Source organism: Aptenodytes patagonicus, chromosome 2 (genome assembly GCF_965638725.1).
Source record: "Aptenodytes patagonicus chromosome 2, bAptPat1.pri.cur, whole genome shotgun sequence".
Classification (NCBI taxonomy): Eukaryota; Metazoa; Chordata; class Aves; order Sphenisciformes; family Spheniscidae; genus Aptenodytes; species Aptenodytes patagonicus.
In genome coordinates, this window is record NC_134950.1 from 118419854 (window position 1) to 118436567 (window position 16714).

Sequence of the window (16714 nt, forward strand, 5' to 3'; positions counted from 1 at the left end):
CCCCCCCCCCAGAATTTCAGTAATTTCAGCAATTCTATCAGTAAGGCTAGGAATGAATGTACTACTTGTACATTCATCTCGTTCAGATGAGCACGTCCCATTTATTTAGACTAGGCATTCCATTTCTATGACAGCTACAGCCATTTCATTACTCTGTGCTGAAATCATTGCATCACTTCATGAATCACCTATTGCCACGCTATCTGGGGACCAAAAAAATAAGCCAACGTAACATACAGAACTGGAAAAGGACAAGACAGCAGGCAGGAAGGAGTAGCAAATACTACATGGTCACTCAAACTTATTTCTACCTGATCAGCCGAAGAGGGAAGTGACATGCACTGAAGGTCTCCTCAGACTTCAAAGAGCCCTTCGTGTTTTACATATTTCAATTTCCTGTACGCTACTTATCAGCAGAATACTAAACATGCACAAATAGCAAAGCTGAAGGGCTCAGTGCTGAAGTCTCAAACTCAACAGACATGAAGGCCTTGGCACATTCAAACTTTTATTTGCCTTTCCAAACAGAAGAAATCAGTGCAAAATCATTAAACTAGGTCTCCCAGTACCTACCCTCTCATTGGCATCGCATTACGGAAAATACTCTAAATTTTTAATATATTTTAATTTAAAATAAATTATTGTGGCAAACGTTTTGATAGGCTATGCAAGAATTCTGTTGAATGATTTACCTACCTTCTCTGTGATGTAGAAATTAGAACTATCAGCATGCTGCAGTGCAAATTGATCATGATTTGCAAGAGACCACCTTAGAAATATGAAAATAAATTAATCACAAAAGGAAATCTTAAAAACTCAGAAAGTACCCTTTACATAATCTTACTGTGATCAAACAAGTGCTTGTCATTCCCATGTATTTCTCATACTTTTCTATAGCTTTCAATGATGAGTTCCAAAGTTTAAGATAAAAGCATGCTTACAAAGGGAAAACTTCAGTACAAATACATCCTATAAATGAGATTTTCCCTTTCAATATCTGAAACAAAGCCCTAAACTTGACCATGGTCAAGAAATTGCATAACAAATACCTTCCTTCCAAGGCAAAGATAAAAAGGGGAGGGGGGAAGAAGAGAAACTACTTTGTCGCTACAGTGACACTTCAGTACTCCAAAAATAAGTTGATAATGATCTGATATTCATTCTAGATCTATAAAAAATAGCAATCATAATTTTTGCTTCCAGTAAACAAGATCACTAAATTACTAAACAGACAAAAAAAATTCACAGCACCAGGATTTTATGCTAGCTTATACAATACCCAACGCATATAGTATTAAGTTGATATATTACATTACACATAAAATATCACCTTTTTAACTCAGCAGCAATTTGATGAATATAAACTAGTTTCTCCTCTGTGGTAGCACTTGCTTAAAACAGCATTTTTTCCCCCAAATATTAACATACTGAAACTAAAGCAAGATATTTCTCTTAGCCAATTATTAGTTCATATCGCAGGACTTATGATTAACATTTCAGTTTCATGTGATCAGTCACATCAACCGGACCAGCTTACAGTAGCCACTAGACTCAAAAATCAAAGCCACAGTCAGTGCTTTAGTTCCTTAACCCATGAACTGCAGGGGCCACAAGCGTAAAGGGAGCGGCTAAAATGCATCTCTGTGCGGAAAAGCAACAGTCTAAATGAGAGCCACCCACATGATGGAGATGCTCTGTTAGGAACCTCATCTTGCAAGTAATTGATCCAAAATACACTGCAAATTCAAAATCTGAAAATAAAACTACTACAAGATTTAAGAAACTAATGACTAGTCATACAGGATATCTAGATTTTCTTAAAAAAAAATTATCTCCTGGTTGGTTTAATAACTCAAAAAGTATAGTATCTAGTATGTACTATATGGCAGAACTTACCCATCGCAGACTTCTTTTATTATGGAGGACAGTGGCTTTTTCTGGTTAAGGAAAAAAGAAAGAAAAAAAAAATCACCGAATTGGAACAGCCCTGAGCTCTTAAAATACGATTCCAAAGCCACTAACTGCAAAGAACAAAACAAGTTAGTAGTATTTCATTTTTTTGTTTAATATCAAGCTTGATAGGACCCAAAAATTTTCTGCTGTTTTGGTCTGATAATCTATAAAGACAGTAATTCTACACATATGCATGGTGACATTATCAGTCCTTTTTGTCAACGTTAACCCATACAGCACCAACTCAGCTTCGCAACTGAGAAATCAAAGGGTCTTTTGTGTACACTGCATCTCATTACCCAGCAGAAACAGAAGATTTAGATATCAACATGAGCGTTTTTCAGGAATGACATCTGAAGCAAGATGACAGTCAATATTTTTAAGCTTCCTTTTGTCTCTTTCAGATATGGTCATATGATGACAGTAACCCTCTCTCCTAAGTACACATATGCAGGTTCCCCTCTGATAAAACACCAGCTGGAAGGTGTTAAGATCCCAGATGTATCAGTTCTGCTTTGTTCTCTACATCTGCAAGCCCGAGCATTTGGACTGACTGAAAACGACTCTGTTGCTTTGGGTCCCAAAATAGAAGGAACAGCCTAGCCTGGTGATGTTGCAACGCTCTGAATGTTGTTACAGACACAGGGTGCACACACAAGTGTTTTTAGAAGATTGTTGGCTAAAAGAAAATGCATCTTTATAGATGCAACATAGATGAAGTTGCATGGCAAAAAGAAACAGACCAAATTTCACTTTTGGGTGACTACTGAGCCTTTTTTCTCCAATACTGGATGACCACACAATGTCACACAGATCTGTTGCTTCATGAAAATTCCCCAAATCACCTGAACAGCACAGGAGCCTCCTCTCTATTTATTTCAATAATCCCAGTTCACTGAATTCTTAAAAAGCAAACAAAACAACCAAAAACCAAAAAACACACCATACAACAACCCATAAACCAACACTTGCCAAAAGAAGTACTCTCCCCTTAGTGTTTATGGAAAAGTGATTAGGCTAAAAATAACTCAGTAGCAGGCTGCATGGTGGGGAGAGAGAATTATTTTTGTCTTGGATTTGTTTTCTGAACTGCGTCATTGCACAGATAGAAGACCAGAGACGGGAATCCCTCATCGGGTCAGATTCAGGGAAGGTTTTGTTATTCCAACAGCCAAGTCAACTAAGCCAGTTTATAAACAGAGAAAAGTGTAACACAAGATCATTTTAATCAAACATGAATAAAAGCATCTGCTGAAAGGATCCTGTCCCCCCCTTGCCATACCCTCTCAGTCCTTGGTTTCCCATCCTTCCTCTTTCACTGCCATTACTATTTTCACATGAACATCCAGATGAGCCACATCAGGGAACATGACCAAACTAAAAATTGGCCCAGTAAAAAGGAAAGAAATAGTTTTCATCTGGATGGCCTCATCTGACTTCCTATGTACCTAAATGACTAGCAAATACTGGCACATGGGAGAAGAGGTAAGAAGCGTGAAACTGCTCCCTTCTGCAGCAGCCAACACGTCCCTTCTCCACAGCAGCTTTTCTCCGTTGTGCTGGCTCAGCTGTTTGCATAGCCATAGCCAGGCTGCAAAGCAGATCACACAGGAAAGAAAGAGAGTGGTTTCTTCCCCACAGTTTTTTAGCCTGACCAGTTCCTCAGTCTGAATTAGTGTCATTTATGTGTGGCTGCTTTGACCTGCTGTCCTCCTCCATGAGGGGTTTTGTAGCTTCTGCAATCCTGTGAAAGCAATCCCTTCTTCCAACTGGTCTCTTCCCTCTATGCTTCCCCAAAAGATAAAACCCCATTTTTCAGGAGAGATAGAGGGGAAGAGGGAGGAGCCAAGTTTGTCTGGAGTGGGATAATGCCAGTTTGCCATCCAGCACATGTGTGCCAGGCTGTGGGTGAGCTGCTGCCAAGCAGAGAGTACAGCTCTGCACGCTGCCTCCCCTTCTCTCCTCAGGATGCTACTGCAGGTCCTGCTCCTATATTTCCCTATTGTGACAAAATTTGTATCTCGGATATTAATTCCTTTTACAAAAGTTAACTGATATCAGCTAACAGATTGAATACAATGGAGAACAAAAAGAGTAACTGCCTCTCCTCCCCATTATTTCTCACAGGAACTATAGCTTTCCATTGGAAACTTTGACAAAAAGACACTTTAACAACCCAACCTGGCAATAACATAAACACTGGGAAGGCTGTATACAATTACTTTCCAAATCATTATTTTGGTACTTCTAAGTCCTCTACACCATTAGCTTTTATGTCCTTTCTCAATCCTACTCATCTCCTTCCCCCTTTTCCTATTCTGTACCACTTTTGCATTATTATATGACATTATTTGAAATGAAAAACTTAAAACAAAAAAAACCCAAGCAACAAATCAGCTAGATTAGTTGAAATTACTAAATTTACAAAATTGATTAGACACTTAAAGGAAAACAAAATGGGTCTTCAATAATAAAAATTATTAATACAGCCAGCCTTTCACGGTACTGCTTTGTCCTCCTGTGGTACTATTGCTACAACACTAAAGTGACTAAGTACAACTCAGTTATCAGCAACAGGATGAAAAAAAGTGGAATTCTCCTGGGATAGAAAGTTTGCAATTAGTAATTTGATAGCATTAGAGTGAGGTTTACAAATTAATAAATGTAAAATAAATACCACTGCAATCCTAATAAGCTGCTGATCCTGATCATCCCTTGGGCTGCACCCCCTCTACATATAAGTCTCCAGACAAAATACTTTCCCCTTCCCTATCAAGCAGATAAATTGTCACCCGCACCCTGTTCACATCTGTAAGCGGGATGTCACTGAAAGCAGGCGAGGGCTGCCACGACTCCCTCTGTGCAATCGCTCTGGAGGGGTCTGGTAAGCGCGGGCTGCAGGAAGGCTCTGGCAGGCAGCACGCCGATCGGGCAGCGGCAGCACTCCTGCTGCTTTGCCAGTGCACGGCCAGGCCTCCCTGCCAACAAAACCCTTATTTGCTCTGGAAGTGAGAGGCAGGCGAGCGACCAGCTCCCGCAGCCCCTTCCCAGCCAGCTCGCAGTCGTGTCCAGTACCCCTTCGTAGTCCTGCTACTGAAGGCTGTTAAGAGACATATCTATGCTTAGGTAACAGCGACAGGACATGACTGTTTACTGTATGCATAGGAATGTAGCAGTACTAGAAGACAAAAGTGAGCTATTATATTTTTTTTCCTTTTTGAACCACGAAAGATGAGGTAAAAGCCTATTTCCATTCTCTGCAGTGTAAATCCGCTCTATAGGCCATTCAAAGACACTTTTTTTTGCCTGGCTGTAAGTATTTGCCTGACATTGAAGAGAATGGACTTGATGTTTTTGTTATTTTAATCTTCATAAAATTATGTTTATGGAAATTTACATAGTATCTTTGCTGCATTTACAGTTCTGAAAAGTCAAATTCACCTTATTAGTCAATGTACTTCAAAGAATTCCTTACAATCAGATAGTCCAAAAATATTTCAAAGTTTTTCCTTCATCGAAATGAGTATTTTGCGCTAATGCATTTTAGTTTTGGTTTTTTGCCTCTATGTCCTCCCCTACACTAGCAAAAATGAAGTGTGCTTTTACACATGGTGAGATGCTCATTTAAAGCTCTAAGAAGATCAGGCTGTAGCTTTAATGCATGAAATAACTCAGATCAAAGTAAATCTTATGCTCCCTACACGAGGTAACCCCTTCAGCTAACATATCACAGCCGTCTGCGCTGAACGCATGGGTTAGTATAAAAGTATCTTCCTAGGGTAGGTATTAAATTGTTATCTGAAATCCAGTGGGAAACAATAATGAGGCATTATGGCCTTGCAACTTATTGATCTGCACACATGGGGAGAATCCTGCCATTGACACCAAGCATAGGCAGCACTAGAGCTGACATGAATTTACACACCCAATAAAGCTTTATCTGCATTGACTGGTTAGTACAGGTGTCTAAGACGCTGGCTAAGTGCAGCCCTAATGACATCCACCATGCAGTAATACCTAGTCACCACTTCTGTGCTCACCTGCCTATGTCTCAGGCCATGTCTCCAGCTTTCGTGTGCTAAGATGCACACAGATCCCTAACTTAGTCTTCTTGAGTACCTGCCCTTGCTACTTGTGCAATATTTTGTAGCCCTTCTAAAGTAACTTGCACAACACAGACTGAGTTTTCCCATTCCAATTTCCTCACCAGTTTCATCCTTTCATGCCTACACCTTGGGCTCCCCATAGAGGTAACCAGTCACCAGGAAGCACTAAGCACAGGCATGCAAGAGTGTAGGCTGGGTGAGTCCAGGCCACTGTTTTGTTCCAGGGAAATTGTGGGATAAGCAAAAGAAAGCTAAGAACATTCAGTACGCCAGTGCTGACCAAGCCCCAGGTCCAGTTCAAGCCACCAGTACACTAACCTGGGTTTAAAGCACTTCCAAATGAAATAGCAAGCGTATGTGCATGTTTTAACTGTAAAGAGGACAGAAGCCTAAATCTGGGTAGAAACCTGTGTTATACGTACAGTTCAGATATACTTTGTCCTATACCAGGGAATTGTAGATAGGTTTCTTTTAGGCCAAGGTTGAATATCTTTCCTTTTCGAACGACTAGCAGCGATTCATTGCTTTTTCTTTTTCCGGGGTTTATTTTTGTTTGGGGTTGGTTTTTTTTTTGGACAATGATTGGGATATCACTTTCCCTGGCTGACACCTTTTAATCACAGAAGTAACAAGAAAACCCTTAACCCTTGCTGTCGTTAAACCTATCACAGAAAAACAGCAGATGCAGCACATCTGTTAGTGGAAAACACTCAGCATTAAAAAAAAAAAGTTCTGTTGCTGATCTGTGCATCTGTCAAAAAACAGAATCTCAAGCCAGTAAATACACCATTCTGTCTATAATTAATGCTACCATTCTACTAACAAATCTTTTAGTGCAAAAGTCATTTTTATGGCTATTAAAAAACAGAAAAACACCTCTTTTCACAATCAGTGGAAGCTTCATCTGTTACTGTCATACACCAGAGGCTACAGAAACAGAAGCAGGACTGTCCAGCGGCAAACACCAGATGCCAGGACACCTGGGTCCTTGACTCACTACTTTGCCACTGGTTTCTCATGATGTAAGAGGCAAGGTCTTCTCCTGTAAGGAGGAGGTACTGGAGAGCTTTGGGCTTCAGCCTCCTCAACCTGCTCTGAACCACTTTGGGAATCAACTCTATCCATTCACTACAATGGGGTATTAGTGAGACCAGACTTGTTAATTAGGCATCAGGCATGGGTAAAAGATGGAGAAGAGGATTTCCCCAACTCAGGGGAGCACCAGAGGAAGTGAATATGTGAAGAACAGGGACACCCCAACACTGCAGTAACAGAGACCATAAAACCCAGCCAAGGCCAGGTCAAGACCACACGGTTGTGTCGGTGCAGCAACACAACCCAAGGCAGGAAACATTCGCACCCGGAGCCGACAGGCAAAACCCTCAACAAGTGCAGCCTGCTGATGGGAGAGAGCTTTAGTGGCTCAGTTCACAGCCCTTAAGGTGGCAGTTTTAACGTGTCAGTAGAAACACTTCGGTATAAATATAGCAGCAGGGGTTCTGCAGAGCACACGACTTGGGGAAACCCAGGTGTTCATGTCCTCTTCCCCTTCACTCTCAGCTGCAGCTTCCTCAGTTACTCCCTTCCCTCCCCCAAAGACACCCTCACACCTAAATCTGCATTTCACCAGATCTAAGCATTGCCCCACAGATCATATGTTTAGGATGTTAAAGTGATTGTACAACACGGAAGCAATGAAACATATTATTAAAAAAAACAAAAAAACAAAAAACCAACAACAACAAAACAACAGAATTTTACAGAAACTTCTTACTCCTCATCTAGTGTCCTAACAAGCCATAACATTCCCCGTTTCCTCAAGTACTTCGCAAATAGGGACGCCAAAAACTCCCAGTCAAGAGTACTGGAGAGTTATAAAACACCTAGGGACCTACAGCTGTTGATTACAGCATGTTTGCGTGCAACATACTTGCACCACATATTTAAAAATACAGTTTAAAATGCAAAGCAGGGCTTTAAGATGTGGTTCTTCATACAACCACTTTATTAGGTGAGCATACCTTTGAAAACTGAACGAAGAAACCCCAAACCCAGAGCTCATGACTGACACACTGCTGACCTACCAGGGTAGAAAAGTCTCTACGTGAAGGCACAAAAAAATTTATACCGTGGGATTTTTAGTATTACTCTTTTGTACTACAATCTTGGAGCTCTATAAGGTGAACATAATTGAATCAAAGTGCGCCTGGATACTCCAGCTAGCCAGAATGTGGATGAAGTACCTTGTAATTACTTCATTGGTGCATAACTCCAAGAATCTCATCATTACACATTTCCTTTAAATATAGCAGAATTAAGTTTTAAGAGATGAGACTCCTGCTGTTTCTTAAAAAAATTTGCGGATGCAACAATCTTAGTCATGTTCAGCCTTCATCTTGAAAATGCCATCAGTTGCAGGCAGCAAAATTCAGGCTCCAATGGGGAGGTTCTGGCTAGCACTATGGGGCTAACAAAATCAGAGCCAGAAAAAAAAAGAAAAAACCACACACCAAAACCCAAGGAGAGAATTAATAAAGTGTTTCATCTATTTCCTAAAATATTATTTCCTGAACATCCTTTATGTTGGAGATCAGGAACTCTGGGACACTATTTCTGCAGGATCTCAAGTGTCTCCTGGCTTTATTTCCACTTCTATAAAAAAATATTTAACTCTCTACTGCATTTAACTAATGTTTCCTAACGTAGAAGACAGCACCAAGCAGAAAGCATAGACAGCATCCATTAGACTGTAACTCACTAAATATTTCTATTTCTTTTTTCCCCCCATTTCTTTTACAATTTCTAACCCTTCTCCACAGCTATTGCCTCTTCAATCTATTAAGCTTTGCTGCAGACTCTGTATTCAACGGTATAAGACGAAGTTTTTATGTATTTTTCAGTGATGAGGTCCCAGCCACACACCACAGGACGTCAGTTTGCAGCCTTGAAAGACTCCAACCAATCAGCGGGAACGTGGCTTTGGACAAGCCAGACTATTAAAACTTAACATGTGATGATAACATTGCCCTTTTATCCAGGATGTCTGGCTGCCACCACAGCAAAGAACTGGAGCTCTAACGATAACTACTCAAACCCCACAGTCCTGTAAGAAAAGAAATGATCTTTTTCGACACTCATTGCAATTAACGATTAGTTCATTATATGTGTGTTAGTGCACTGAATTATATCCAATGCATTAAAACATCTGCATTATTTTTTCCAAGGTTATTCTTGTTGCTGAACAGCTTTTTTTTTTTAAATTCAAGACCTTTCATTAGTCCAACGAAGAAAATGGCACATTGAGTTAGTGGATATGAATGTCTTACCAGTTCTATTAATAATCCCTGATGGTAACAAAACTGAAAGGATTAAAAAAATGTTAAATATTTTCTCTATGTTTATATGCTGGTTAGTATCTGCTTTATGAACAGTTTCATCTTTGGGTTTGTGAAGTTGAAATACTGACAGGTACAACAAGGAGCAATAAAACTCATTAAATCATTGTTAGCATCTGTTTAACACCTAGAAGTTGATTTTAAACAAGCCCTACCTTTAGCAAAGTGGCTTAAGCTAGCCGAGTGTTTTTCAATCTTTCTGAAAAGGCAGCCACCTTTTGGCTCATCTATCTTCAGGTAAGCTTCCCATCAGCAGCAACCAAGGTCCTCCTTCAGAATGGCTGAGATACAGCTGCAGTGGGCAGCCTCAAAAGCACTAACTCCCTTCTCCAACCTGACAGAAAGGAGCTGCTGCTAGCACATCCAGGCAGGGAACACTTTTATAAGATTCCACTCCCCCCCCGAGCTGCTTCCTAGTCCTCTGTCTTCAAGAAACTGAGATCTTGCCAGCTGTTAAAGGCACTGACATTTTCCTTAAATGTTTAAATACTTTAAACTCATGATGTGCAATAACATTGGAAATATTCACAACATTCATACCAGAAAGCATCAGTAGCTCCAGCTACTGCAATACTATTACACTTTTTGGATAAGAGTTCATGTAACTTTGCAGTTTTGTGGGAAGGAAGTAAAAGCCACTTTATTCCTTCATCCCCTCAGCACTAAACCCCTTGGGTTTGAGGGAGCCAGAGCCTGGAGCCCGAACCAAGCGCAGGGAGCGACACTTCACGGTACTGTACCACAGCCTCTGGTACAGAGAGACATTGATATCCCTTTCTTCTTCACCACTTGAACGATGCTGGTGCTCACTAGTATTGCATACATTTAGACTTGTGATGCTCGGATTGTATTGGTATACTGCTATTAGTAGTGACAGCACTTGCAGAAACTACAGCTATTCTTAGTCCACACACATGGCAGAAGTGATATGCCACTTTCTTTCCTCTAATTAAGCATTTCACAATCCCTTTTGAACCACGTTTCTCCCCTCAGTTTGAGAAACACTGCACTAAACCAATTAACAATCCCCAAGGGTCCAGATTTAGGTCTGAAACCCAAAATAATTTGAAAGTTCCCTTTAAAAAAAAAAATCTTACTGGTTTCCTTTTAATATGCAGTGAAGTACAATGACTTCTCTGAAGGAAAAAAAACACCAGTTAAAATGACATTTATAGCATACACAGGCAGAAGAGAAGAGACAACTTGAAAGACACTTAAAATATAAACTTGCTGACTAAATCTAAACCTTAGAGAAAGCATTAATGTGAAGCAGCCCATGGTTCCTCCCATGTGCTGCACTGCACTGTATTAACATGAAATTGTCATTTCACAGTGCTCCTGTAAATTTTGCCCCCTGTACCAGATTTGTGCTTTGAAAAGCAAAACACAGCTTTTTTTTTTTTCTTCTTTTTCTTTGGCTAATGTAAAGATTCACATCTGCTAATTTAATCTATATTTAATGATCTGGTAGATAAAAGTAAATCTGGAGGAAGAGACTATACAGCCAGGTTTAATTACAAACCATTCCTTTCTTTAGGAACAGTGTTTACCTCCAACAGTGAGGAAGTTCATCCCCAACTTTAAAGAAAACTGATTTTAGTACAACTTGTGTTAACATGCAAGAGTGGATTTGAATGAGATAAGCTAAAATAGTTATTGTCCCCAAATATCCATCTTGTGCCTCTCCTGGAAGCTGCTTCCCCTGCAGCAGGCACAGTGAAGCTGTAAATCCACAGAACAAAGTATCCAGGTAACCTGAAACCAGCACTGGCTTACCTAAAATAATTTGTGCTGTAAAAAAAAACCAACAGTTGAGAATGAGTTCTACGTAATGGGCAGAAATTAAACCATGCAAATTTCCATCTGAACACAAGAAATAACATCCTTTTACAAAATGTCTATTTCAGGGACAAATAAGAGAAGACATGAAGGATTAGACAACATCCCAGTTCACCTGTACAGAGCCCGTGTGGCCCTACTCTTAACATCTTCCAGAATAATCAGACAGAACATTGGGAGAAGAAGGTAACAGGCAGTCAGCATCTACCATTCGTTTCTTCCCCAGACTGCACCCCTAAAAAGTCCACAAAAAGATCCCCATGCAAATTCAGACACCAACCCATTTCCACTCCTCCCCTTACATGACAGGAAGACTTAAAAGTGGAAAATCATCCCTATACCCAGCTCTTAAAGTCATAATCAAATCTTTTAATTAAAAATTAATTTTGACCACAGTACTAATATTGCCAGTAGGGATCTATGCGGGGGAGGGGGGAGAGTCTAGATGTTATTTTTCAAATTTTTAATTGAGGAAAATGATGGAAATGAGGGGAAACCCAAGTGAAAAAACCCAAGTATTCTGGAAGAAAGTAGCTGAATTCAGTCAAGTCCATCTCTCAAGGAGAAAGCAGAAAGGTACATTAGCTTGTACATGCTTTAAAATCAGCTTTAATGCATACAGGCAACAGCCAGTTGCTAGTTTTACTGCAATTTAGTTAGTCCCCACCTGGTAAGAGAGGGCAGTAAATTATATGCAGTTTTGCCCTCCTTGTGTAAAGCAACTTTCCAGGAAAAAAAAAAAATTTGTAAAACTGACGTCAAATAGTACATTTCAATGAATGAGAAGAAAGGTTAAGGACAGAGGCTCGTTCTGAAAAGCACTTAATTATATATTAATTGTGCAGGCAAAGAGTCTCTAACTCAGTGAGACTAATTTTGTGTGATTAAAGTTAAGACCACCATTGATGAACCCAGGTTGACAAACCTACAGAAACGTAGTGAGAAGCATCAACTAGAAAAAGCTCTATGCCTCATGAAGTCCAGGTTGTCATAAGTCATGTGCCTGAAGAGAAGGTTTTTAATGTAAAGTTGAACAACACTTGGTGGAAAAAATACTCATGAGCTCTTTTCAGGTCCAACACCTTCCAGTACACCATTGTCAATCACTGTGGTTTCACAATGACATTTCCTCGTTTTGAAAATATTTTATTCTCTTCATTGCTAAGCAAAATATACATATACACAGCAGGTGAATTGGGATACTGTGCAACTGAATATAAATAAATGCTACCAAGTGTATACAACAAGCAACCTAAAAGAAAAAAAAACCCAGATCTTCCTCTGATCTCTTATATGGTATTTGTACTTCAATATTTGGAATAGCCTCAGTACCCTAGAAGATAAAGAACTTGTGTCATGCTACAGTGAGGTTTTTTTGTTGTTCTTTTTAAAGTAATAATACAGTGCTGTTCTTTTAAATACTGGGGTTTTTTGCTGGTAAGGGATCAGAGAGGGAAGAAACTGGTAAGGCAAAGTTTTTAGGATTTTCTGAATATATGTCAAATGGTGCTTGAATGAGCAGATCCCACCTGGGAGACAGGCACTGGCCTGGTCAATGGGCAAGTCATTTCTCTTTTCTGCCTTCCTTTTCCCACCTCCCCTTTATCATCTCCGACAGCTAGCCATCTGAGGTATGAATCATCTCCTCCACTACAGTTCTTTAACTAAATAGATGTTTTAAAGGAAACAGATTGGGGGAAAGTTAGCATTAAGTGAACCAAAGGCAGAGCTGTACGTTTAGAAGCATGTATCACCCTCTATGTTTTCAGGGCTCACTCCCACATTGCTGCCATCCCCAACCAAGGCAAACGTGCAGGTTTGTGTGTATGGGTAGGTCCTGCACCTGGGTCGGGGCAACCCCCGGGATCAATACAGGCTGGGGGATGAAGGGATTGAGAGCAGCCCTGCCGAGAAGGACTTGGGGGTACTGGTGGATGAAAAGCTGGACATGAGCCAGCAATGTGTGCTCGCAGCCCAGAAGGCCAATCATATCCTGGGCTGCATCAAAAGTAGCGTGGCCAGCAGGACGAGGGAGGCGATTCTGCCCCTCTGCTCTGCTCTGGTGAGACCCCACCTGCAGTACTGCGTCCAGCTCTGGAGCCCTCAGCATAAGAAAGACACGGACCTGTTGGAGCGGGTCCAGAAGAGGGCCATGAAAATGATCAGGGGGATGGAACACCTCTCCTATGAGGAAAGGCTGAGAGAGTTGGGGTTGTTCAGCCTGGAGAAGAGAAGGCTTTGGGGAGACCTTATTGCAGCCTTTCAGTACTTAAAGGGGGCTTATAAGAAAGATGGGAACAGACTTTTTAGTAGGGCTTGTTGCGAAAGGACAAGGGGTAGTGGTAATGGTTTTAAACTAAAAGAGGGTAGATTTAGACTAGATAAGGAAGAAAATTTTTTACGCTGAGGGTGGTGAAACACTGGCACAGGTTGCCCAGAGAGGTGGTGGATGCCCCATCCCTGGAAACATTCCAGGTCAGGTTGGACGGGGCTCTGAGCAACGTGATTTAGTTGAAGATGTCCCTGTTCATTGCAGGGGGGGTTGGACTAGATGATCTTTAAAGGTCCTTTCCAACCCAAATTATTCTATCATTCTATGGTATTAGGCAGGGATGTTTCTTTCCCATCTTCATTTCTTGCCACCACACCTGAATTTTCCATGTCAGAAAGGTGAGGGATGAGACCCTCAACCTTCATTCCCCCATTTCCCCCTGCATCAGGAGAAGGCTGCTGTTAGCTTTCTCCCTTTCAACCTTGTTTTCCCTTCTCTTCTTCCTCCCCATAAACTGGTATGAAGAAGCTTGCACACAACTTGGCAGGCTGGGTTGGAAAAGTTCTACCCAACATAAGTCAGCATTGATCTTTCTTGTCCCCTCTAATTCTTATATAATAAAGATAAAAACAAGGTTCCAGGACAGTGAGCTAATATTTCAGATAAGGTACGAGTTTTTTTGGAGAGTTACTTTAAGCCCTGTTGTGAATTAAAAACAATCATTTTGGTATTATTTTACTGCTGCTTGGAAGGCGACTGCATTTTATTTGTTCATTTTTGTCCCCACTGTACTTGGTAGCAATAACCTGCTGTTCATCATGACTAACATGCACCGTTCCTTGAACACAGTGTGCACAGTGTCTACCATTTGTTATATAAGAAGAAAAAAGTAAAACATTCTTCACTCCAGAAGGCAAGAGATTTGTATCTCTAGATATATGCTTACTAAAAAATTTCAGCAAATTAAAATGGATAAGCTTGGCAGGTCTGGAAATCAAACCATAAAGTGCTAAACACTTGGGAACTCCCCTTTCCTCTAAAGGGGCTTTCAATGTGCCCGAAAAACATACTGCTGTTATTCCAGCCACCCTCTAGTACCATGTTTCCCCAAAATTCACGCAGGACTTTCCCAGGCATATGCCACAGAAGGGTTAACTAGAAGTGAAACTGATTGCACGGCATGAAGAAATTAGGATCCCATTTCAGTAAAACATTTTCAGCATGAATTCCAATTTTCTCCTCTCCAATAGAACTTTATCATGTACTTGGTCCCCAGATACACTAGGGTCTAAAGCACATTATTAAACGCTTTCCTTCCCTCTGAATACTATTTACAGAAATAATAATTATTCTGAACAGGTAACATGCTGTACGATTTCAAAACATTATGGGTAAGCTGTTAAATATTAAAGATGTTGCTTTTAATATTAATGCACATGCCACAAAAAAACCCAATCTCAGCGAAGTCCGGAACATAAAACATGGCACTTGTGTAACTTGATTTGGTTTGTTTCTCCCCCCGCCCCACAACTTCCTACAAAGAGTCTTTAATTCATAATTTTGAATTTTTTAGCTTCTGCACACTGCCTCAAATCAGTCCACGGGGCCACCACATTAGAAATAACCAGCTAAACAGGACAAGCCCTGAGATTCCTGTATGGAACAGCAAAGATCCTCCTGCTCACAGTGCACCACTAGTTAAGTTCCAAAAATCTGCACTTGCTGCAGCCATTCAGTATGATCATACTCCAAATGCGAAGCACTGACTAAAAATTTGAAAAGACTTTCCACCCAGAGGTAACAACATTACCGCAATTTTACAGTTGAACAAACTAAGGCACGAAAGTGTTAAGTGGGTCACACAAGCAGTAAATGCCTTATTTAAGCAGCTGTTTAAAAAGAAAAAGCAAATCAAAAAACCAGCTAAACACATCAAAAACATTAAGCAGTAAGAGAGGAAGAGGGTTACACCCCTTATAAAAAACACCTTCTACCACACACGCACTCACAGAAACATACGTGTGCGTCTAAGTAAACATAAATGCAGAGACACACATACGCAGAGAAGAACTTATTTACGCACAGGGCCGGCCGAGCACACGTACACAGGCACTTACTTGATCTATTTCCATTAACTTGGGGAAGGCACCTGGCCATTCGATCGCCACCTTCACTATATCAGCAGGAGGGGGCATTGCGACGCTGCTGTTCTTCGGAGCCAGTAAAATTGGACACTAAATACTGCAGAGAGTGTCTCTCATTCACACCTGCAGGGAGGAAAAAAAAAAAAAAAAATACAGCAGTTCAGACAGAACTCCAGCACTGCCGCTTCGTCTCCTACATTTTGCCTGGCTGGGCAGGGTGGATGAAAACGTATGTGTGTAAGTATGTGCAAGAGCAGAAGAATGGCACATATTACAGAAGCAAACACAGGACACAACGCCACAACACACTGCACAGCTCGACAGTCTGTTAGAAAGATGGCTGAAGCACTGAAATGTACAGTGAATAATAGGCATGCATTAGGTTTCAATAGAGAAACTATTTTTAAATATTATTAAATATGCTGGTGGGGAAGAGCGACAAACTAGAGGAAGCTCCTGTTACAGTGTCACTCCTGGAGTCCCAGGGAACATGACCGAAGCGGTTAAAGCTGGCGCTCCAGCAGAAGAGATTGCCCAGGAAGTTATGGCCAGGAAACACTGTTTCTTTTAACTATAGCAATGATCTTCTGGGTGTTCACAAATAGATCACCGCACTATAGCAACCAGGATGTCAGGAAGAAGGCAGAACACACAGCAGTTTCCACATATACATACACACACACACACACACACATCCTCACCTAAGGGATCCAGAGATACCCATATATAAATACTTCTTACAGTAAATCTCAGACACATGAATACACAAGGATATCGTATACATTCACAATGATATAATCAGCTACATAAAACGTCACAGTTCTGCAAGAATATAAATATCAATAGGATCTCACGTCAAATAGTGCAGGCTGTGAATTTTGGGGAAGGAAAGGAAAGGTAAAGAACCAAATCCTCAGGTTTTGCAGAATTTAAAGTTCTGTCTCTTTTGGCTCATCAAAGCTTGTAACCTTGCAATAACAACAAACATTTTTCAAGTGGGTGTAG

General features: G+C 40.7%; 1 protein-coding gene across 2 annotated transcripts in view; it reads right to left on the reverse strand.

The window, feature by feature from the left end:
* The window catches only part of ELMO1 (engulfment and cell motility 1), a 321010-nt gene that overhangs the window by 249782 nt on the left and 54514 nt on the right, over positions 1 to 16714 (reverse strand). For both annotated transcript variants that reach the window (XM_076330867.1, XM_076330868.1), the window contains exons 3-5: positions 15683 to 15832; positions 1897 to 1937; positions 697 to 769 (exon numbers count right to left, since the gene is read on the reverse strand). In XM_076330867.1, the coding sequence (XP_076186982.1) occupies positions 697 to 769; positions 1897 to 1937; positions 15683 to 15760 (192 nt within the window). In that variant the 5' untranslated portion in view covers positions 15761 to 15832. The remainder of the gene's footprint in view (positions 1 to 696; positions 770 to 1896; positions 1938 to 15682; positions 15833 to 16714) is intronic.